Below are 24,021 nucleotides of genomic sequence, written 5' to 3'. Positions count from 1 at the left end.
AGTAACTGATATGGTATATGAACCAGTGTCAAAAACATGTTAATTCATCTTGCTCGTAGGTATTGAATTAATTATGTTTTACGAAGCTTTGTTTGCAATTGCAGTAGAAGTTTGCATTAAAGAGAACCTGAGATGAAAAAAAGTTGAGACACATTCAGGTAATTAATGTTCATCTTTGCAATCATAATTTGATGGTGTTTCATGTGTATGAGGATTTAGCATGTGTGTTTATGATGGTTTTGGGTTGCGTCAACCTTACAACCTTGTTAGTTCCATGTTGAAAGCCTTATTTGACAGAAACTTGTATCAAGGATAAGATATTATCACAACTACATGCCCATTAAAGTGACATTAATCTCCAATTTCAAGTATAAACATAAATATTATATGTGTAGACCAGTGGGAGAATGTTGGATTTATTCCGATGTAAATCAACCTTAAATGGTCTACAACATATAATAGGAATGTAATATTGGAGATTAATGTAGATATTGTGATTTGATTTCCTAAAGATATCAATATTATATTAGGTATCTTGTAATACAAGTAAAATTGATGGAGTCCTTGATTTTATGTGATTATGATACCTAACTAATAGGCTAAAGAAGTGGGATTTAGGATTCCTTTATGGACGAAACCTTAATACCTTAGCCAGTATAAATACTAAGGTCCCTGCAAACCCTAGATACACAAAAAATGCTTCCCATAAAGTAGTTGTATCCGGCTAAGTGCTTTGTAGAAGACTTTGATGTTGCCGCATCCTACATCATCTCCGCTTCGTATTCAATGGCTATTGCTTCACGATCATGTCAGTCAACTCTTTGTTTGTGTTTTAATTATATAACCACATAAAGTTTACAGTATAACCTAGACAGTTTGTAACTTTGTATAACTGATTTTAAATAAGATTGTAGTCTTTCTTGCTTGTGATTTGTAATGAAATATTGTACATTGTGTTTCGTGACTCAATGTCTTTGATTGGTTTGGTTGCTAAAAGAGATTGTGATATGTTCGTGTAGTTTCATAAATATAACAATTTTTCGATTAAAAAATCCATCAATGCTACTAATCTACCAATCACAAAGCCATTAAAACTATATATAAATAAATAAATAAATAAATTGGAAAAACAAAAGGTGTTTCAGCTTCTTTTCTTGTCAATTTCTGCATGGAAAAGTGGGGGTTTATATCAAAGGAAGTAGAGATTTATTCTTCTATTACTACATTCTCAATGCTCTCATAAGGTATGAAATTATTGTTGTTAATGATAAATGATTATCAATAAGACATATTCCAAACAAACAATATTCTTTAAGTTCATAAAATGATGATCAAGTATCCATATAGTTGAAACATATATAACGTATATTACATAGTCATGCATATAAAGTTCATGTCACATTAATATATAATTACAAATATAAAGGTCCTCCACGGACTCCCTTACCTCGTTTCTAACAAGTTTTATTAATTTATTACAGTTTGAACTCTAATGTTTCAACAAGTCTAAAATCAAACACCAAAGTACATACAATAGAACAAAAACATAATAGAAAATTAGATTTTAATCCTTAAATAAGATGAAGTTTAGAAAAATGTGTTATACAAGATTAAAAATTGATTTTAGTCCTTAAACTCTATTTAATGCCAGCATATATGTTCAATGTCTCTCTTTTTTATTTATAATTTTATGATGTTCATAAATTAAATTGCATGAAAATATTATAAATTTTAATTCTCATTATGGTAAGTATCTTATATATGAAAATATTTTCGTAGAGATTTTTCGGTGTACTTATATTTTTGCATATTTTCTTATGTGCCACTAATCAATTACAACATATTTAGGTACAAACATTTCGGTGCACTAGATTAGTATAACATGTTTAGGTACGGACATTTCGGTACACTAGTTTAGTATAATATACTTGGGTGAGTTTAGTATTATATATTTAGGTACGGAATTTTCGGTACAGTTATGTTTTTGCATATTTTCTTTTGTGCTACTAATTCACTACAATATATTTAGATACGGACATTTTGGTCTACTAATTTAGTAAAATATATTATGATACAGACGTTTAGGTACACTAATTTGAGAAAGTTAAATAAAATTCATGAATTAAAATGTATATAATAACAAATTTAAAATTTAATGCGATGACATTAAATATGATATTTATTAAATATTAAAACAAAAATAAAATATGAATTTGAATTAAGTACACATTAAAAAAACTAAAATCAATATCCAATGTAATACCAGATTTTTATTAAATTTTAATTTTCTTCAAGAATTAAAGTTCAAAAACCCAAAACATAATAACAAGCCAATCAGTGATCGTCCGATTTTTTGAGCTTAATAAGGTTAGTGATAAACAAACAATGTCGTCAGAGACCATTCCACACCTGTGTATACACATGAACTTGTGTGACTGGTAATACTTGGTACTGACGACTCAATTCACTCACTATAATATGTATCCAAATAAGATTGTAACAAGTGTTCATTTATACTTTCTCAAATCACTGTAACCAAACACAAACTTTCTCCTTCCTCCACCATAGATCTCAACCCCAGTCCCCTTCTCCTCCGTTGAGCACACACACACACACTTGTTCCTCCAACATTTTTGCTTATAATAGCCCAAATCGAATCTGACCTTATCACCACCAGCCTCTCTCCGTGGAAAATCTCACAGTTCCCTAGTAATTTCTAGACTTATTCTCTCTCTGGTCAATAGATTCAGTATCCAAATTTAGTTGAAAATCTTGTTTAATCGAGGGTCAAGTGCTGGTTTGGTCAGATTTGCAGAGGAATGGCGACAATGGAGAAGATAGTTTGGGGACGAGAGTGGTTCGACGGAGGATGAAGGTTGGAGGAGGGGGCTAGGATGGGATCCGGTGAAAGGCTTCGAATTTGCATATTTGCCATCGCATGGATTAAGGTAGGAGAAAGTGGGTGTTTGGTTGTTAGTATAGTAAAGAGTTTGAGAAAGAATCAAATAGAGGTGTTACAATTTTATTGGGCCACATATTATGGTGAGTAAATTGGATGCTGACTAGTCAGTACCCAAAAATTGCCCGGAGCCGCTTGGTTGGCCGCTCTACTTGGATGGTAGATTCGGGATTTTCAGACCGAGTGTCGCAGCTTGAACAGGCAGCCGCATCGAGCACGTCGATTGGACTGGCTGGAGCCACGGCGCCGATCCGGTACTTGGCTGTTTATGGTGAGACACGGACACGTGTCGAGCAGGTACTCCTCCATGAGTTGGTGACAGCTTCTCACCCTTTCCTGTCCCCAATAAAAATGAGAAAATAAATATTACCGCGAGATTTCACTTCACAGGTTTCTATGTTTTCCCAACTCTTCGATTTTGACTAAAACGAGGGAGTATCAAAAGGCAGAGAACATGATGATTTGGAATTGGTATGTGCCAATAAGTCTTTATAAGGAAAATCATGTTCACTGAACACAACATGTCTAGAAATAAAAAACCGGTGTTGAGAAACTGCATAACATATGAACCCTTTATACCTGGATGCATAACCCAAAAATATGCATTTTGTTGTTTTTGGTTGAAGTTTGGTTATGTTATATGGTCTAAGAAGAGGGTAACAAGCACAACCAAAGGTTCTTAAGTGTTAAAGCACTGGAACTGCACCATACAGGACTTCAAAGGGAGATTTATTGGATAAATTGGGTGTAGGCATCCGATTAATAAGATAGATGGATGTTTGACATGCAAAAGACCAAAACTTAGAGGGTAGGTGAGCTGTTTGAAGTAATGTGATTGCTGTTTCAATAATATGTCTGTGTTTTCGTTCAGCCATGCCATTTTGTTCTGGAGTGTAAAGACAGGATTTTTGGTGTAAAATGCCTTTGTGTAGAAGGAATGACTGAAGGGGTTTACTTATGTACTCACCACCACCATCACTTTGCAATATTCGTACTTTTGCAGAAAATTGAGTGAGAACATAAGCATAGAAACCAATAAAGGTAGCACAAAGATCTGATTTATTCACCAAGGGAAATATCCAAGAGTACTTTGTACATTCATCAATAAAGGTAACATAGTACCTATATCCATCCACAGACACACAAGGTGCAGGACCCCAAAGATCACTATGCACCACTTCAAAAGGAATGACGGATTTATTGACACTTGGTGAAAAAGGAAGCTTGCAAAATTTACCTTCTAGACAGCTTTGACACATTACAGGACTAGAGGTTTTAGGGAATACAACATTGGATTTATGCAGCATGTGAGACACTACAGAATTAGACGGATGTCCTAGTCTATTATGCCAGGTGATGTGGTTAACAAACTGACCAAGAAGAGCTTTATTATGAACCAGGCTTTGAGAAGCTGGAGGAAAAACATTGGCGAGGGAAGAGATGGCGTATAGACCATTACTGCACAGTCCTTTGTAGAGGATCATCCCTGTGGCCTTGTCCTGGATCCAAAAACAGAAGGCATCAAAGATAAGCCAACAGTTATTGTCTAAGCAGAGTTTGTGAACTGATAACAAATTTTGTGATACTTTAGGCACATATAAAACAGAATTCAACTTGATAGGATGTATGGAAGGCTTGATAACAGCGTTACCAATATGAGATACATGCAAACCTTCACCATTGGCGGTCTGAATAACCTCAGTAGTGGGATACGGAGAAGCCAGAGATAAGGTGGAGAGATCGGCAGTCATATGATTGGTTGCGCCAGATTCCGTGATCCACACTTGGGAAGGAGATGGAGACGCATGTGACGGATTTGGTTGTGAAACCATAGTATGATAGGCATGTAATGGAACCTGGGATGGAGCTTGTTGTCCAAGAAACGGTGAGTGAGGCCTGTGTTGTGCATAAGCATCAACCGGAGAAAATTGATACCCTTGCTGTGAATGTGAAGACATTGGAGAGGAAGTCAAGTGAGCTCCACCAATATAATTAGGACCCTTCTCATTATAGAAGCAAAACCAAGTATTGTGATTGAACCTCCCACAAATTTGACATCTTGGCTTCTCAGGTGGCGCAGAAGGAATAGGCTGCTGCGTATATGGAAACTGACCAAGTATACCAGGACTTGGAGTTTGAAGCACATGAGTTTGAGTAGGCATGTACTGTCTAGGGGAAAAACCTCTGGAGTGTTGATTAAATCGACCTTTTCCCTTGTTCTTATTGGCAGTGAACTGCTTGAAACCACCAGATACAAAACTAGATTGAGGTGGCCCTCGCTGAGGTGAAGCATTAGCAACCATGGCTGTCATAAACGGTGCATTAACAGAGGACTCGAGAATGGCTTCTTCAGCAAGCAACTGTGTCCGAAATTCTTTCAAAGATATGACACTTTCACGCCCCCTTATCACAGTCCGGAATGTATTGTACTCTGCTGGTAAGCCATTCAATGCAAGTATAACGATGTCTTCATCAAGAAACAAAACCCCAGCAGCAGAAAGATAATCTCTAGCTTCTTTTATCTTCTGTAAATACTGAGTAATAGAATCAAAGCCCTTTCTAATTGTTTGCAGATTCGATTTCATCTGAAATATGCTAGTCTTTGAGACAGTGGAAAATTGTTCTTGTAATCGAATCCAGAGATCCTGTGAACTAGTGCTTCCAATAGCACAGGACATAGCCACCGGGCTCAACGACGCAGTAATTAATTGCATCAGGGCTTTATCATGCATCATCCAAACTAGATGCTCATCATTAACAGAGGACGATGATGAATGGGATGAATTGGTACCAGATTCTCCAGATGGAGATGTAAATCGAACAGGACAGGGATGCGAGCCATCAACAAACCCTAGGATTCCATTACTTTCAAGCAGTAATTTCATTTGAAAATGCCAATTTAGATAATTCGAATCATCCAGTTTAACATTCACCGAAGTAGAGATCGAAGAAACCAATGCAGTTATTGGTGATTGAAGAAGCTGTAATTGAGAAGCAGTTACCATTGTTGCTCTATGACGGCTGTAATTTGGCAGAAAAAATCACTGAGAACACACAACAAACACCTGGAGTGCACAAAGTGGAGAAGACGAAGTCGCAACCGAAATCACAGTTGCAGAGCCTTAGGGACGAAGAAAACCCTAGAGTAGAGAGCAGACGAAGTAAAACCGATCAAGAACCAGAAACAAGAAGCAAGAACACCAAGATCGATCGAAGTATCAGAGCGACGGAAGACGAAGATCGAGATCAAGCGTGAGCTTTCATGGCGATTGATACCATGTAAACCTACAGAAATGTAGTAAGATAGAGAAGAGATTCAGAGAATTTAGAGAGAGAGAGAAAATGAAAACTCTTGTATATTTACTTTCTTAACAACCATACAAGTACACATATCAGTATATATACACTTCTCACTATCTCTAACAACTTAACTAACTAACTGCCTCTCCAATATTCATACACATGGTAAAATCTCAGCCACACATCCTATGGCGATCAAGTTGAATTCTGTTTTATATGTGCCTAAAGTATCACAGAATTTGTTATCAGTTCACAAACTCTGCTTAGACAATAACTGTTGGCTTATCTTTAATGCCTTCTGTTTTTGGATCCAGGACAAGGCCACAAGGATGATCCTCTACAAAAGACTGTGCAATAATGGTCTATACCCCATCTCTTCCCTCGCCAATGTTTGTCCTCCAGCTTCTCAAGGCCTGGTTCATAATAAAGCTCTTCTTGGTCAGTTTGTTAACCACATCACCTGGCATAATAGACTAGGACATCCGTCTAATTCTGTAGTGTCTCACATGCTGCATAAATCCAATGTTGTATTCCCTAAAACCTCTAGTCCTGTAATGTGTCAAAGCTGTCTAGAAGGTAAATTTTGCAAGCTTCCTACACCCGCTTCAGATATAAGGAGGATCCTGTGCAAATCCACTAGGAATCCTTGAGATATCTACATTTTAATTATTCATTGTATATTATATGATTAATTTTCATCCGTTACTATTTATGTTTAATTTTAAATAAAAAAAATTAAATAATTTATAATCATACGATGATGAATTGTTAAGATGTAGAGTTACCTACAATTCCCACAAAATGGATCCGGATGGGATCCAATTCCCGGCAAATACTATACTTTGTTCACTCTCTCGTAGAAAAACGGCGCCCCTTGGCGATCTCCATCGGCCACAAAATCGACGCTTAAACCGGCGGCGCAGAGCACAGCCGCCCCCGCAATCGTCGATGGAGAGAAACCCAATAAGTCAATCACTGAGAAAACATCAAAAACCCAACTTAAACGCCGAAAATCCAGAAAACTAAATAAAATGAATGGGTTTTATTAAAGGAAAACTAATGAAAAGGGTTTGAAAACTTTGAGTTTTAATGATAAGGACAAAATAAAGGGTAAAGTGAATAGTACCATGATTGACTTTTTAGTGTAAAAATGTGGTTTTTCGTTAAAGTGAACAGTACCGGGTGCTTTTCGTTAAAGTTCCCTTTTATTAATCGGGTAGTGAATCAGTTAAAATACCACGAATGGTTCTGAGAACTAAATCGGAGGAGGCTGAGAGGAGAGAGGAGGACGAAGAGGAGAGGTCGGAGACAAAATGGTGGAGGAAATCGAAGGGGGTGATGGATCGGAGCCTCCAATTGAGAATCCACATGACCCGGAGCTCCATCCGCTGGACCGTTTTGGGGTCGAAGACAAACTTGGGCTCGAAGATTTGGAGGTCCAGGATGAACTGGACCTTTGGCTCCCCCATTTTAGAGGCTAAAGACAAACACGCGACGGACAGCAGCTTAGACGGCCACGACCCGCTATGTCGCTGCAACAAAACATGAAATGTATTAAAAAGTCAAGGATCAGACACGTCAGCATTCGAAAATGCTTTTCTTTTTTTTTTTTTTTTTCTGGAAAAGTGTTACCGGGAGAGAGTGGGAGGAGAGGAAGCGGTCGAAGTAGTTGACGGAGAGGAAGGCGGTGAGGGGAGAAAAGCGGTGGTGGGCGTGGACATTTAGGATCCAGTTGATGGAGTCCTGGCGGGCGATGATATCTATTGTACAGTCGCGGAACCGAGTGATGTAGGTTGGGGAGGGCATGTGGTTGGGCTCAGAGTCGATCAAACGGGTGAGGATAGAGCTGATGGTGGGGAGGGCATGTTATTTAGGAATTAAATTGGTAAACTAATTTGGAATTCGTAATCATAGTACTCTTTAAGAAATACTACAATCATTGCTCATACGCGACCTTGATGATCCTAAACCATTGATGCATTATGTATCTTTATATTAAACTTTTGAGTATTTTTCATCCTACATCGATATATATTTAGGGAGAACAAAATTCATATGAAGTAGTGCCATAAACATGATTACAAATAACTAAATGTAAGTTTTTATAAGGTTTAGCGAAATTTGAAAAAAGTATTTCATGGACTTTGGCATTTTTTAATACAAACAGTACTTTAATTAATAAATTTGTAGATTATGGCAATTAGAACTTGGATGTAAAAGAGAACGTTGTTAAATAAAAATAGTTACTAGAGTTATCTATAGTGAAGTTAGGAGATGTGTCAAAATATTAGCAAAGAGACACAAAAGAGACACAAAATGGGACACAAAATGGGACAGCAGACCTGAAGCCCCCAAATAGTGGCTTAGTAGTAAATGAATGAGTATCGATTGAGCTATAAACTTAAACGTTCTAGATCTGAATCTTTACAACTAAAAAATTATCCAGTTTTTTATATGAGCTTATATTGAATGAGAGAATCCTCTTTCTAATACATTGGGGGTGAGATTGGTGTAATAACTTGGTTTAGTCCTAACCGTAATAACTTGGTTTAGTCCTAACCTTTCTTTTGTTCACCCCTAGCTTATTTACATTATGAGATATTTCATGTATAGAAATAAACCAAGCTATTCACCATTATCTTTTAAGGATAAAAAATAAAAATAAAAATAATTTATAGTGAATTTACTATTCATGAATAATGAATTGTCTGGAATTTGGAATGATGGTTACTGCTTTCGATGCTGTAAATGACATGTTTCCTATTGGGGTCACATGCTTAGTTATTGTGTCTTCACATGTTTGAATTATTCAAAGATCGAATGGGTCCTGGGAATCCTGATAATATGCTGCTTGAGATTTTTGACTTGCTGAATTGGCTGGATACTGTGAGGATGCGTCTGAGGCGTCTGAGTCTGAGTCTTCGTCATGGAGCAAAGCTGCTTCTGCCATTAACTGTTGGGCTAAATCTTTGAGCTGGGATGATTTTTCTTTCTTCTTTGAACTTGTTGATTTGGATGACTTGGTTGTTCCTTTGAGGGATGAAGACGGACTAATGTCTAATAAAGATTGTTCTGGAATGGTTGGCAACGCCATTGTTGGTTGTGCTGGAATAACTGGAACTGGAGTGATGGGAAACTCTGAGATGACCAGATTAATGATCTTCTAATAATTGAATTTATCCCACCACTTGACTGATCTTGATCTGTAGACTTCACCGATTTCAACTTCATAATTTCACTTCAAATCCACGGGACTTTGTACTTGGCCATGAATAATGAGAGAAGTGTAATTCTGTAGTTAAATTGGCTCAAATTTCTTCTGGAAACCAGTTGATAAGACTTGCATGAGTTCTTTTAGTAAGAGGCTGGCTGTTGTGCCATGAACAGACCACCATTTTGGGAACCATGCTGGGAAATTCAACCCGAAACTCTTGTCAAAATTGATAAACCTTGAATGACTAAAGTCTTCTGTTTGATGGAGGAAAATGTTAGTCTATGCTTGAATGTAATCAAAATAATTGTAATGGTTATTGGGAATGAGAACATGTTGTGTATGAAGGGGTTTGTCCTGGTAGAGGGGGAGTCCCCATTCTGATTCAGTTAAAAACTTTCCAATGTAAAGAGAATGGTAAATGATTTTGTTTTCATGGGTTTTGCTATCAAGTGCTTTTATTTAAATGGATTCAGTTTCACTGAGAATGGCTTGATAATATTTGAGAGTTTTATATGATTCGGTATGCTGATAATGAAAATTGGGTGGAAAACTGTTTTAGCTATTTTTTCTGGTGCTTGTTCTTGGTGGATGTTGAAAGGGATGCTGAAAAGATATTCATTAGGGTTTTTCTTGACATATTGTGATATTTTAATGTAACTGGCTGATTGGGATGATGAAGATTGGTAAGTAGAAGTTGAATATGGATCATATTGACTGACTAATGCCGTTTGATCATTTGGACAGGATGTTTGGTAGTTGGGCCTGAGGTTTCCTATTGTGGAACGTAATGGTGTAAAACGGTTGGTAATGGCTAAGGCAATCTGGGTTTGTTTCTTATTTTACTGGTGGTGGTAGGGTGGCTGGAAGCCTTTTTTGATCAGTTCTTTGTCTGTCATTCTTCCCCTGCAAAAATTCTCTAGTTAGGAAATCAGGGATGCAATTTTGGCTACCTTTAATATATTCAATAGGGGTTTATAAAAGATGACCAATCTAGGGGTTCCTCTTTCTAATTCTGCATTCTTTTGGACATAGAAAGCAGGACATGACCATGGTGATTTGCTTTTTCTAATTATTTCTTTATTAAGAAGTTCCCGAATTTCTGTTTTGCAGAATTCCATAACTTCTTGACTCATTTGAATTGGCCTAGCTTTGGTGAGTATTATCTTTTAATCAAAATCCTTCTTGTAAGGAAGTTTGACAATATGTTGTTTTCTGTGCCAAAAGGCGTTAGGAATATCAGAACAAGTTTCATTTACAAGTTTCTTTTGAAAATTGTCAATCCTTTGTAACAAAAATTTATTTGTTAATTGTTCTTCAATTCTTTTGTAATTAATTTCTTCTTTTAAGAAATTAATTTGTTGTGATTTATTGGTGACTAAATTGATGGTTTTTGAAATACTATCCTTTTGTAATTGTCTTGATTTTTTTAGGTCTGTTTCTCTGCAAAACTCAAATGTAAGTTTTGTCCTAACATCCTAGTGGTTATCCGATTATTGTGTACCTTAAAAGGATATGGGAGAGCTATGAAAGGAGGTCCAATAATAACTGGGTCTGAAATGTTTTTGATTAAAACAAATGGAGTTTTGAAACAAACATTGTTTTGACAGACATTAGCTTTTGGAATTTCATATTTTAATTGCATTGGTGACTGGTTTGCAGCACTAAGTATTTTTGTTGATTTATGAAAATACTTAGTAGGAATTAATCATTCTTGAATACAATTCAAGTCTGCTCCTGAGTCAATCAAAGCAATTGCGTCTAGATGAAAGTCTTCAATTATTATTTTGATTTTAGAATACCATTTATGGATTCTTATCTTGTCTAGAAGTCCTAAGAATAAATTTTCTACTGATTTTTCTTCAGACGGAGAGTCTGAATTATGACTCGAGGAAGAACCATTGTGTTCTTCATCATTATTATTGATAAGTATTTGTATTTGGACTCTACTGAAATGTGTACGAATTTCTAGGTTTTCTAATTTTAGAAACCTAATTTCATTTTTGATTTTATTGAATTCTCTTTGTAAATCTTTAACTGTAATTTCCTTTTTAGACTTATTGAACATTTCCAAGGTTGTGCTAAGGCTAAATTTGTTGGGAAATTTGGGGTTGACTGGTATTTCTTCTTGAGAGACTAATTTCTTAAGCTTATGTAAGTAGAATGATTTCAATTCTAGATCATCTACTTTACTGATTAATTTGATAAGAAGATTTTCTTATTCTTCTTGTTTATTGAGGACTAAAGTCTTTTTACAACAACTATCAATGCATCATATTTTAATGTTGGGAGATGAAAGACTACTTGAAGAATTGTTGGAAGAAGACGAATTAGAACTTAAATCGTCTTCGGATTGACTACGGTCTGTATCCCTTAATTCTAAGACTTGGATTAATTGTATTTTCTCTTCTTTAGAGATTTTCAGTTGACTGATTGTTTTCTTGACTCGACATTTTTTTGCATAATGATCGAATTTGCCACACTTGTAGCAATTTCCTTTTTGTTCTTGGTTTTTGAAGTGGGATTTTCCTAAGGGTTTCCTCTTCCACTTGCCAGACTTGGGTTTTTCATAAAATTTGTTAGTTTCAAAATTCTTGTTTTTGAATTTGTTGTATTTGAGATGTTCCTACTGGAATACCTATTTGAGTATCTATTTGGATACATATTGTAGGCTTCTGATTTTTTTCTTTTTGTTGGATGGAGTAATAGGAGGTAATCTGTATTGTTCACAAAATGTTTCTAATTCATATTTGGCTATTGATTTGTCTTTATTTACTTGTTTACACATTTTCAATCCTTCCTTCTGGATAATATTAATAATATTTCCATAAGTAAGGGTATGATATGGTATGATACCTTCGTCGTTGACTAAAGCATTTCTAATTTTGTGGGCAAAAAGGTTTGGTAATCCATTGATGAATTTTTCTTTCCCAAATGGTTGATTACTATCTTCTCTAAGCATAACCCTAGACATGAAAACGTCTTTGTACCATCTGAAATCACTTAAGGTTGGACATCTTAGATTGCTAAGTTGGTCATGAATTCTAGAAGTGACATTGTTGGGTGTACCTATGAAATGTTCTGCGATGGAAAAAAGTAAGGTGTTGACTGCATCTGGAACTCCTTGTCCTATATGCTCATCAAAGATGGGTGCTCCATCTTCATCCTTTTTAACTGTATGTTTAATTTCATTTCGTGATTGTTCAGTGAGATGTTTTTCACCAGGAATAAAGCATTCCTGTGAATCCAGTGACCAAAAGGTTGACAACTTGGGTCTGGCTGAGATTATGATTGGTAATATAATTATTAGCAACAATAGAGATGTGTTGTAATTTGTTTAAAGGTTCTTGTTCTGATAAATCAAGAGGCCTTGAAAGAAGAAGTTCAGAAGTTGCATAAGAACGTCTTCAACTACAACACCCTAATTCAACACTTTACTGGCTGAGGGGAAGAAAGCCTCAAGAAGGGAGAACACGAAGCCTTTCTTTTATACTGGTACAACAAATTCATTTGTTGTACCAAGTCAAATAAATGTTTGGTTGAGAACATGCCGGTCACTGAGGCGTTAGCCAGTGGTCATATCCTGGCTCTTAGCTCGGCTATCATAGCCAACCTCACATGCTGCCTAGCCGAGACAACGATCAATAAGATTGGCCCCCACCAGACTGGCCCACTCTAGGTCCTTCAACTCTGGTTGCAAGTTTATTTTACCACCCTCAGGCCATAAATCCCCAACTTCAGACCCACTAAAGCATTAGGTCTGCAATTAGGCTCTAGACCCACTCCTCCTCACTCGACCAAAGAAGCTTTTAAATACTTTTTTCAGCCTAGAAGACCTTTCTGATGACGAGTTTTTGATCTGTCATTGTCAAAAATACTCCCTTCCATCAAGTTTCCATCTTCGGCCTGGAATGAAGCCGAAGACGCTGTCATTCGAAAAAGCTGGGGATCATTTGTGTTGACGCGCGACCTTCCCCTCGGCAGTGATGCTAAACGTGCAAGTTAGGAAGTCTACCATCCTCACTTCACTGCACAGCAACTTGGCTACCTCTAAGGCTGCCCACTACCTCTACTTACCTCTCATTCTCTCATGAGCTTATGAAGCTTCTCTAGTTCTTCAGAAAGAGAATGCAGGGAGGCAGAGCAAGAATTTCAAGAAAGATGCAAAAAATTATGCCTTCAGCCGAACGTCCCCGAGACACTAAATACCGCCGCCTTTGTTGACTGGTGGGCCGTATATACCTAAGACTTTTTTGACGCACCGATAAAAAATGTTATCAATAAAATTTTTGGTGACCGCTCGTAGAAGGCTTCCACCCCGACCCTCAAAGAAACGGCTTAAGGTATTTATATATGTATATCATTTCACTTTGGCATTTGTTCAAACTTTCTGTTTTAATTTTAGCTTCTTCAGGTAGTCATGCAGACGCAGTAGCTACGACCGTGAGCAAGAAAACGTTGGCCCCCTTATTAAAGAAAACTGCGACCGCCTCACCGATTTTCCTGAGTAAACGGTCTTGCCCAGAGGCCGAAACTACTGGCGATGCTCCCCATCCTAAAAAACGTGTCAAGAAGTTGGTGAGAAAATGGGAGCGGGAAATTCATGTCATCTCCAGCTAGACCACATGAGCCACCACTGAGTTTCCCCACGCTCCTGCCGTTCGAGCCTCGATAGATATGCAAACGAAACCCCCAATTGGTCAAGCTCCTGAGGTTCATCTCGTTGAACAAGTTGTGGTCGAGGCGACCGTTAATATGGTGGTCGAGGAACCTGCAGCTTTAGGGTCGACCGTTGCTCCCATCTTGAAAGAAACAGCCACCTTGGTCGAGAAAACTCTATCCCCGAATCCAAAAACAAAAACAACGGTCGTTCTGAAGGAAGAGGTATGACTATGTTGATGGTAACTTTTCCTTCCACTAGATTCTGAATCCTAAACAATTCTTATTTCAGGACGACGACAGCAAAGAACTCCTGCTAACGAGCTACCTTCGACCAATTAAACTTACAGTTGTGGTTGAGACAGTTGACTAGGTCGATCCTCCTGTAGCCGATCGTGGAAAAAGGGCACTTGTCGAGCCTGAAGCGATAGCGGAGACACTAATCCACCTGCAGGATCAAGACCTTGGCATTCCTCCCCAAGAAGTTACTTCGGTCCTTGTAAGTCTCGAACCCTTTCTTTCGTTGATTTTACTATAACAAGTCTGAACTGAGAATAATATTAAATGTCAGGTGCCCGATTATTCATTTCACCGAAAATTCTATGCGCTGAAGGGTGTTATCTATATTTCCTGGCCACCTCAGTGGCCATCGAATGTAGATAACCTTTATCGGTCGCGTGAATTGAGAAGCAATCTTAAATATTGGGCTCGGCCATTAACCTCTCTAGGTTCGAGTAATGAACCAGAGGACATGGTCGAAGTCTCATCCCCACAGGTCTAAAGTAAATTCTCTCAGTTATATTCTTTACGATTTTCCTTTTGCCTAAAACCTGATGTGAAATAAAACAACACTCAAATTAAACTCTCTTATTGACAATTGTAGTAAAGATGTAAGTAGGGATCGTTCTAGTCTGGGGGTTAGGAGGGATTGCTAATGTACTTAAAACTGACTTAAAAACATAAAACTAGGCTTGAAAACACTTAACTAGACTCAAAGAACTCAAAACAAACTAAAAAGACTCAAAATAACACAAAACAATCAAATAGACGCAAACTAGACATTAAGAGGTGATTTGGTCGAAAATTGACTTTAACTTGACTCAAAACACTTTAAAACACTTAAAACACAAGTTTGGATAGATTCTAACTAATTTGACACAATAAAGTAAAAGGGATTGGGTTTTTGACGAATTTAAAGTAAAACAAGTAAACTAAAGACTTAAACAGATTTTGGCACGAAATTGGGGTAAATGGATGGGTGATAAGCTAGCTAGAGGGTTCTTCGCAACACATGACACACTTGCATACAAAACGATTTCTAGTTGCTTTTCCAATAAATCATGAACCTCAACGCCCCAGATAAACCGTGAGCAGCACTAATTAACCCTTAGATCTTCCTTAAGTCATTGAATTGGATGGATAACGCATCGGCAACTCAAATTATTCTTCAAAAGTTCCCTACATGAAAAGCATAATAAAGATACAATCAAAGATCATTAAGCTTTGTGAAAATCATAAGTATTGACAAAACATTCGTAACTATGATGAGCATGATACTGCTGCCAGGAATCTACTTAACACCATTGTGACTAGCAACCTCCACTACTTATGAATATAAGTTCATAACTGTTAGGTGAAATTCCCTTATATCCTAGCATCAAATCCCTGCATGCAAACTAAGTATGTATCCTTAATTAACATACAAGAATAAGTTATCAATAAAAAATTTAAGTAAATTTAATTCACGATTTATAGAATCACAACTGGAAGTAATCAATTCACATTGCAAATATGTTCATGGCTTTGAATTTCCCCTAGCTAAAACGAGTTTAGCTCCTCATGTTCGCAAAACAAAGATAAATAAACTTAGACATTGAAAACAAAAGATTGAAAACACCTAAAAACGTTCCAGAAATCCAACTTGAATGGCAAGCACATCCAAGGTCCTCCTTCTTCTTTGCTGCGGCACAAGGTATAGGTGAAGGTTTGAGTGATGAATTCTATGGGAGAATGGCTGAAAGTATGAATGGTAGTGAATAGATGTGTTGATGGATGATGGAAGGCTGCGGCAAGGACTTAAAATATATAGGGGAAGGAAAAGCATGGTTGGGAATTAAATTGGGAAGGATTTAATACTCCACATCCTCCAAGAAAATGGTAACAAGTCAGAATCCCAAGAGGAAAAGGGGATGTAGGGTGCGACAAGATCCTAGAGGGAAAAGGAATGGAATATGCGGCAAAAGGGAAAGGGAAAAGGAAAGGGCTTGTGCGGCAAGGAAGAGGAAAGGAGATTTTAGGAATGTAATTAGGTCTAATTAAGTCTCCTAATTTAATTAAAGATCCTCCTTGCAACTGGAAATTAAATGGTGAAGGATTAGGAAAGTTTAGGACAAAATAAGGTAACTTTGGCTAACATTCCTTCTTTCTTGCTTGCATCCTTTACTTCCTTTTCTTGAATTAATTTCTTCATAACTTCAGCATAATCCTAGCCTCTTTTGGTCTTCAAATTCGTCCATCCACCTTGCTCCATGCATGTGATATTCATTCCAAGCCCAAAACTGCTCCAAAAAGCTCCAAAATGCACTTTCTTGCTACTTTAGCCTTTTGGACCTACAAACACACGAAAATAGCTTAAAATACTAAAATAATTATGAACTAACAACATTAATGCAAGAAAACAAGCTAACTAAGTCACATAAATATGCTCCTACCAAAACCTTTTAATGTGCAGCCTTTATGGGAAACCGAGTTAGACATTCTCCTTTCGAATACTGCTAGAGTAGCCAGATCATCTACTACGTCGGCCAAGCCTTCGACAACTGAGGCCGAATCCAATGCCCTCACCAAGTTACAAGAACTCCTATCCCTTTCTGCTTCATAAATCCTTCAATGTAAAGTCCTCAACTCCATAGGAGAGTGCCTGAATGCTCTTGCATCTGGTGGTCTACTGAGTACCGAGAATGTCGTCCACCTATCTGATATCCTGGAGTGGACTAGACAGTTCTTTACTTCTTTTGAAGGGGCTTTCCATGCTGAAGATGACTTAAAGGTTGCCAAGACCGCTCACGAAGCCAGTCAGCCGGAGGTTGAGGCCATTAAAGCAAAGAAAACGCAGTTGGCCAACTTTGATCATCAAATCACCAAGCTGCAACATCAAATTGCCGAACTTCAATGACAAAGGTTGGTAGTTGCTTCGGACCTCGAAAAGAATTTTGAAGCAAATAAGGCTTGGCTAACGGACTTCGCAGTTGGCGCAAAGCAGATCCAGCAACTTCAGCTTAATAGAAGGACGAGGCAAGCTGAAGTCACCATGGGTGAAGTAAGGTGGTTGGAACTGAAGGCCGTTCTTGAAGCCTTCCTTCATTCGACCCCTTAGGATTTTGGTCTTTAGGAATCTTTTGTAACTTCACTTGTACGTCCCTTTGCAAAATCAATGAAATGATATTTTATTCTCGCATCTCCAGTGACTGGATAGTATTTCTTTAAAAATTTCCCGTTGATTGGCAACTTGTGAATTAAACCAGTTTGATCTTTGAGGTGGTATGCCCTATTGCCGAGAACTTTATGAACGATGAACGGTCCTTCCCAATTCGGCAACCATTTGCCGAACCTGGGTCTTTAATCCCTACGGGTAGCATAGTTTGCCAAACCAACTCGCCCTCTCCAAATGTTTTTTGTCTGACTCGCTGATTATAAGCTCGCTCGGTAATCTTTTATTGTGCCACTAATAAATTATAAGTGTCAAGCCGAATTTCTTCAAAATCTTTTAACTCTTGTCTCATGGCCTGACTGTACTCGACACTGAACAAACTACTTTGTTCAATCACTCGCAACGAGTTTATACTTAACTCGACTGGTAACATAGCATCGTGGCCATAGGTTAACATGTATGGAATCGTTCCAGCGGCCGATCGGGGTGAAGTTCGGTAAGCTCATAATGTTTCGTTTAACTTTAAATGCCACATACCAGGCCTTTCGTTTACCATTTTCTCGAGAATACCGATTAAAACCTTATTACTTGCTTCGGCCTGTCTGTTCGCCTGCAGGTAATACGGTGTAGACTGCTTGAGTCAAATTTTTAGATTTGTCGTATACTCCTGAAACCTGCCAGATGTAAAGATCGTACCATTATCTGTTATGATTATTTCTGGTACGGCGAATCTAGTCATGATGTTTTCTTTTACAAAATTACAGACTTCTTTAGACGTTAACTCGGCATATGACTTGGCTTCGACCTATTTGGTGAAGTAATCCGTTGCGACAAGTATCTACGCATGCTTTGCTGACCCAAAAATGGTGCGATTTTGCTAATTACATCTATGGCCCATCCTATGAACGACCATGGTTTGGTGACCGATGAAGTGATTCGACCAAAACTCTTTGTATAGGCTCGTGAATTTGACAATGTACACATCCCGTTGCGTACTTGATACAGTCTTTCAAAATGCTCAACCATAAATAGTTGTGTCGCTGAAGCAACCAACGTATCTTTCGTCCAGATTGATGAGCCCCGTAAATATCTTCATGAACCTTTATAATTGCTTGAGCAGCCTCTTGAAGGCTAAGGCATAACAATAATAGACTGTTCTCACCCCCCTTCAGTACAATTCATTTTGGTACATTACATAATTCGTGGCATGAACCCTTGTCTTACGGTTGTGTTTGCCATTGGGATTGTCAAGATACCGTATAATTGACTTTCTCCAGTCATCTGGTATCGCCTTGACTACGCAAACCTCTATAGGGTCCTTCTGTTCTAACAACGATGATAATGACATGACTCGTGTACGAATCACGGAATCATGTTGGAGAACTTGCTGATTAACCAAGGCTGAGTATGCTCGTCGTGTCATAGGTATTTCTCGACCTAGTTTGCCCCCTAGAAGTTGTGCTCCGGAGGCTATTTGAGCTAATTCATCGGCGTTAATGTTTCGAACCCATGAAATGTGGTTAAAGGTAACGCCATCGAAAGACTCGGCCAAATAATTGGCAACCATATGATATGGTGCCAGAGTACAACTCATGCAATGAAAAGTCCCATTAAGTTAGTTAATCACAAGTTCGAAATCACCATGAATAAGGACTTGAGTTGCCCATAAATCGTGAAAAACACTAAGACCGATGATAAGGGTTTCGTATTCAACCTGATTATTCGTGCACTCGAACTCGAGCTTGAGAGAAAAATACTAGCGACTGTGATTGGGGGATTGAATAACAATCCCTACGCCAGCCGAGATGAAAGTACTAGAGCCATCAAAGTACATTGTCCAGTAATTATCACATGTTTGCACCATGCCGATTTCCACGTCATTGCCCCTAAAATCATACGATGAGGGATGTTGGGCCAAGAAATCGGCCAACGTTTAGCATTTGACAGCTTTCTGGGGCACATACTGCAAACTGAATTCGGACAGCGCCATTGTCTACTTTCCAATTTGGCCTTTTACTATCGACCGAGTGAGCATGTAACGAATGACATCGGTCTGGGCGATAACCTGAGTGACTGACGGGAGCATGTAATGCCTGAGTTTTGATGCGGCGAAAAATAAGGCTAGGCAAAGCTTCTCGATGGTGGAATAATTAATCTCTGGTGGGTTGAGATTTTGGCTAAGATAAAAAATGGCTTGTTAGCGCCCAACATCATAGTCTTGTGCAAGAAGGCATCTGATGGACTCCTCGGCCACGGGGATGTATAGCTTGAGAGGTCTTCCACATCATGGTGGGACCAGGATTGGTGGAGTTGTGAGGGAGACCTTAATTTGTGTGAACGCCTCTTGATGTTCGGCACTCCATTCGAAGGTGTCAGTATCTTTAAGTTTCAAGAACGTGGAAAAGGCTTTCATTTTTCCTGTCGAGTTGGCAATGAATTGGCGGAGAAAGTTAATCTTACCGAGCAACGACTGTAGTTATTTCTTAGTGGTCGAGGGTGGAGCGTTGATGATTGCTCGTGCCTTATTCTCGTCTACCTCAATGCCACGATGAAGTACAAGGAATCCTAAAAAATTATCGGCTGATACACTGAAAGCACATTTGACTGGAATTATTTTAAGGTTGTGTTGGTGCATACGCATGAAAGCCTGTCGGAGATCGTCTAGATGTGTCTGCCAATGTTCTGATTTTGATTACAACATCGTCAATGTAGACTTCGACGGTGGTACTAATCAAATCATGAAATATAGTATTCATGGCTCGTTGGTATGTGGCATTGGCGTTCTTGAGGCCGAATGGCATGACGACCCATTTGTATGTGCCAAGTGCCCCCGAACAACGAAAAACGATCTTATGGACATCGACCTCAGTGATGAAAATCTGGTTATAACCAGCATGTTCATCCATAAAGGATAAGATCTCATGATTTGCTGCAGTATCGATTAACAAATCTGACATTGACATTGGATATTCATCTTTGGGAGTTGCCAGATTCAAATTGGGAAAATTAATACAGATACGTAGGGCACCATTTTTCTTTAATACTGGGATGATGTTTTCCAACCATTTGACGTATCGAGCTATCCGAATAAACCCAGCTTTTAAATGTCGAACAAGTTCATCCTTTATGTCGATTTTTACTTCGGTGGAGAATCGCGTTGGCAGAATGGTTTGCACCCAGGTTTGATGCGTAATTCATGTTCAACCAGTGTTCGATCCAATACAGGCATCTCATGGTAACTCTAATCAAAACAATCCTTAAATTCTTTAAGCAAATTGCAAAGCTCATTTTTTACATGTTAGGGTAACGAAGTACTAACGAACAAGGGTCGTGGGTCTTCGGCCGTTCCAACCTTTATTTCCTCTAAAGCATCATTGACTTGAGGTTGATTATCTTCGAGCTCGGCTGGTGCAGCTTGAACTTTGTTTGGTGAAAGTACTAGGCTGTTGTCTCATTCGGCCAAAAATTCGACTAAGTTTACGCCCGAATTTGGTTGTTTGGAAATAGCATACCAATGGGCTAGTAGTCGTTCCATGGTAGATGAAACCGCGACCCGACGTCTATCCTGGCTGTCTACAGACATCAATATCTGCGATCAAATCGGCCAACCCAAGTCTCATCGAATCCTGATAAACATTCTCGACGTCTACCTTGATTGTTTTCTGTACCAAAATTTGAGTCATCCGTCCTTCTTCATTCAAACCCTGTAGGGTAATTGTTGACCCTAAAAACTACCAAACCTACGTAGCGCGCAGGCCGAGTAATCTATAAGCTAACTATGTCCTTCGGTGAATGCTGGGTGTGCCAACTCGTCGGTCGAGCTCGGTCGAGGAGTAAAATTTGTTGATGTTACGTTGGGTGCACTGCTGACTTCTTGATCTTACGATTGTGGCCGAGGAAGGAACACGTCTCGGCCTTCGGGTTTTAAAGCCTGAAGATAAGGCTGTTAACTTAGCGAAGTTCAATATCCAATTCGGCTTTCAATGTGCCGAATGTAGTAACTCGTAACACCTCACTTCGTCGAGAAGGCTGATGAGATGACCTCGACCAATAAGGTTTCAGAAATCCTTCTCGACAGAAACTTGGATAGGTAATCAACTGTCCTCACCGCAGTGCTGTTGATGCCAACGGAAGATGCTACGAGATCGGCTGATTCTACGGTGACAGAGCTATCTATGCCGACTTAAGATATCACCGGTTGCTTTCACAGTGCTGTTGATGTCAACAGAAGATGTGTCAGCGAAAAGAGAAAATAAAAATCTCAAAATTGTTGAGAGAGTTTACACAGAGCAGTTGTGTGTTGAATTAGAGGCGTTTTACTTGCTGCAACTGCCTCTGTATTTATATTTCACCAGTAGCCCTAAGATTGCCGTCATAAGTTGCAAAATAATAGGAATATTCTCTTTCAAATATGCATGATCCCATTTAGCGTGGCCTGGATGATTTTGTAGAAACCAACTGAAACTCAACTCTCAAAAGCCTACGCCTACTTAAACTTCTTATTGTTCCAAATATCCATGTTGCATGAATCTGGCTCCATAAAGAAAACATATGCTGGCCCACCATACAAAAGCATATACCAATATGCTAAATGATTTAGCATGAAATACCCCTTGTTAATTGTCAACAAGGTAGTTGCTACCATCTTATCACCAACACGTGTAGACTCGTTTTCAAAACACATCACCTATTTTTACTTCACCCTTATCACATGCATGCATGTCTGTTGACCAAAACCAATCCAAACCACATCCACACGCCAAACATCCAAATCATTTTGGATTGTGCAGCTTGTTTCCAGCTTGGGGATACATTTTCCCTCTTTCATAAGAAGATGTTGAGATAAATCATTAAAAGATAATTATGATAAAAACCATAACTTTAAAAATCATTATCTTTTAATAATGACTTTTATTTTTTTGATCCAACAATCGGGAGCTATGTTCATTCAACGGCCTTGATTTCACAGGCCGATGGTGTAAATTTGGGTCCAAACATTGCCCCCCAGTTTCCTTGAGCTTCGGCCCGTAAGACGAAGGTTAAGGAAATTAATTGTTCACAACCAATTAAAAACCTGCTGTAGTTCTCGACTGCCGAGGTCGAAAAACTTTTGGAGAGTCGAGAAAAATAAGGGCCGAGGCAAACCACTCCTGGCAGCTCGGCCTATCATCTATCAAAGATGTTACCTTTCCTGTCTTTCTGGCCGAATAACTGGCCGAATACACCAACCGAAAGACTATAAACCAACTTATCAATGAAGAACAATTGTCGAAAAACCATTTTTTTTTTTATACACTACTTGGCAGACTAACAGCCGAGCCAGTGTGAAAACACCATAAAATGCTCGACTTCATCTCTGCTAAATCAGTCATCTCGGCTGAATAAATAATTTGCTGAAGAATAGCACCCATAGCCACAACCATATTCTTTGACCGAATCCGTGAATCACCCTCACTCTTCATTCCTGCTTCTCTCCTCAACTCTCCACTGCACTACAAAATAATATATATATATATATACACATATTAGTGACATCCTGATGTGACAAGACATACACACATATATACATATATATATATATATATATATATATGTGTATAGGTATATTAATCCCATGAAAAGATATGTCGGCCATGACTATAAAATTTCCAACAAATGCCAACAAATGGCTTTGTTAAAACCAAGGCTTGAAATGATGTTGTTAGTCACACATGTCTATCACACTCCTTTTTTACTTGATTACCAAAGCTATGGTCGAAGAAACATGTGGTCGAGGACAGCTATGGCCGAGGACATGAACTGCTGACTTAGTAATCAGGACTAGTCAAAAAATTAGGAGGCTGAGTCAACTGACTGAGGATTTTGTCCTTAGCTGTTGCACACATAACAGTCGGTTGTTTCTAGATGAACATGCTTTAGCAGGAAAATTCCCCTATATTGTTGGCCCTCCTCCTACTGCCTTGGGTGATGCAGACCACCACATTAATTTACGCCGACTTCGACCGTATGCTCTGATATTTGTATGGCACCCATAAATTTTCATTTTCATGGCACCATCGAAAGCACAATGTATTCAACAAATAGCGGTGTCTCTGGCATCGGCTTATAACGCCGAATGGTTTTTTTTTTTTTTTTTTTGTAATGCAATCAAATCTCTGCTTGTCTGCCCCCTATTTTCTTAAGTATCGGCCTGAGCAACCAAATGGTTAAGAAAATAAGTTATTTATTTAACAAAAGAAAACAAAAGTGGCCGAACTATAAAGTGGAGGGGGCCAACGATGTTTTATTCCGAGCCGAGATCTTTTTACATTAAAATTTTCTCTTTGAGATTTTCCAAAGCCGAATAAAAGATCATCTCCGAATATGTTCGGCTTGAATGAATATTTTTTATCGGCCGCCGAATGTGTTAAACAATTATTATGCCCCCCAAGCATAATAATTTTGCCAATTTCAGGTTTTAAC

At 38.4% G+C, this 24,021-nt stretch overlaps 1 protein-coding gene across 10 annotated transcripts; it reads right to left on the bottom strand.

Annotated features, from left to right (window-relative positions):
• Nucleotides 1-3,082: 3,082 nt before the first annotated feature.
• Nucleotides 3,083-8,205, bottom strand: LOC139187427 (cyclin-D1-1-like). Of its 10 annotated transcripts, none has more exons than XM_070822364.1 (4): nt 7,892-8,205; nt 7,497-7,791; nt 7,049-7,234; nt 3,083-3,295 (listed from the first exon to the last, which is right to left on the bottom strand). In XM_070822364.1, exons 1-3 carry the CDS (start codon nt 8,063-8,065, stop codon nt 7,095-7,097), a joined length of 609 nt encoding a protein of 202 aa, XP_070678465.1. In that variant the 5' UTR covers nt 8,066-8,205; the 3' UTR covers nt 3,083-3,295; nt 7,049-7,094. The 10 variants fall into 10 exon arrangements, 5 of the variants coding, with proteins under 5 accessions (XP_070678465.1, XP_070678464.1, XP_017186727.2 ...); XR_003773196.2 differs by having other exon boundaries at nt 3,174-3,295; nt 7,045-7,234; XR_011581332.1 differs by lacking the exon at nt 3,083-3,295 and adding an exon at nt 5,839-6,244 and having other exon boundaries at nt 7,045-7,234.
• Between the last annotated feature and the right edge of the window lie 15,816 nt (nt 8,206-24,021).

This window comes from Malus domestica, chromosome 05 (genome assembly GCF_042453785.1).
Source record: "Malus domestica chromosome 05, GDT2T_hap1".
NCBI classification, from domain to species: domain Eukaryota; kingdom Viridiplantae; phylum Streptophyta; class Magnoliopsida; order Rosales; family Rosaceae; genus Malus; species Malus domestica.
This window is presented reverse-complemented; position numbering and strand designations above follow the sequence as displayed.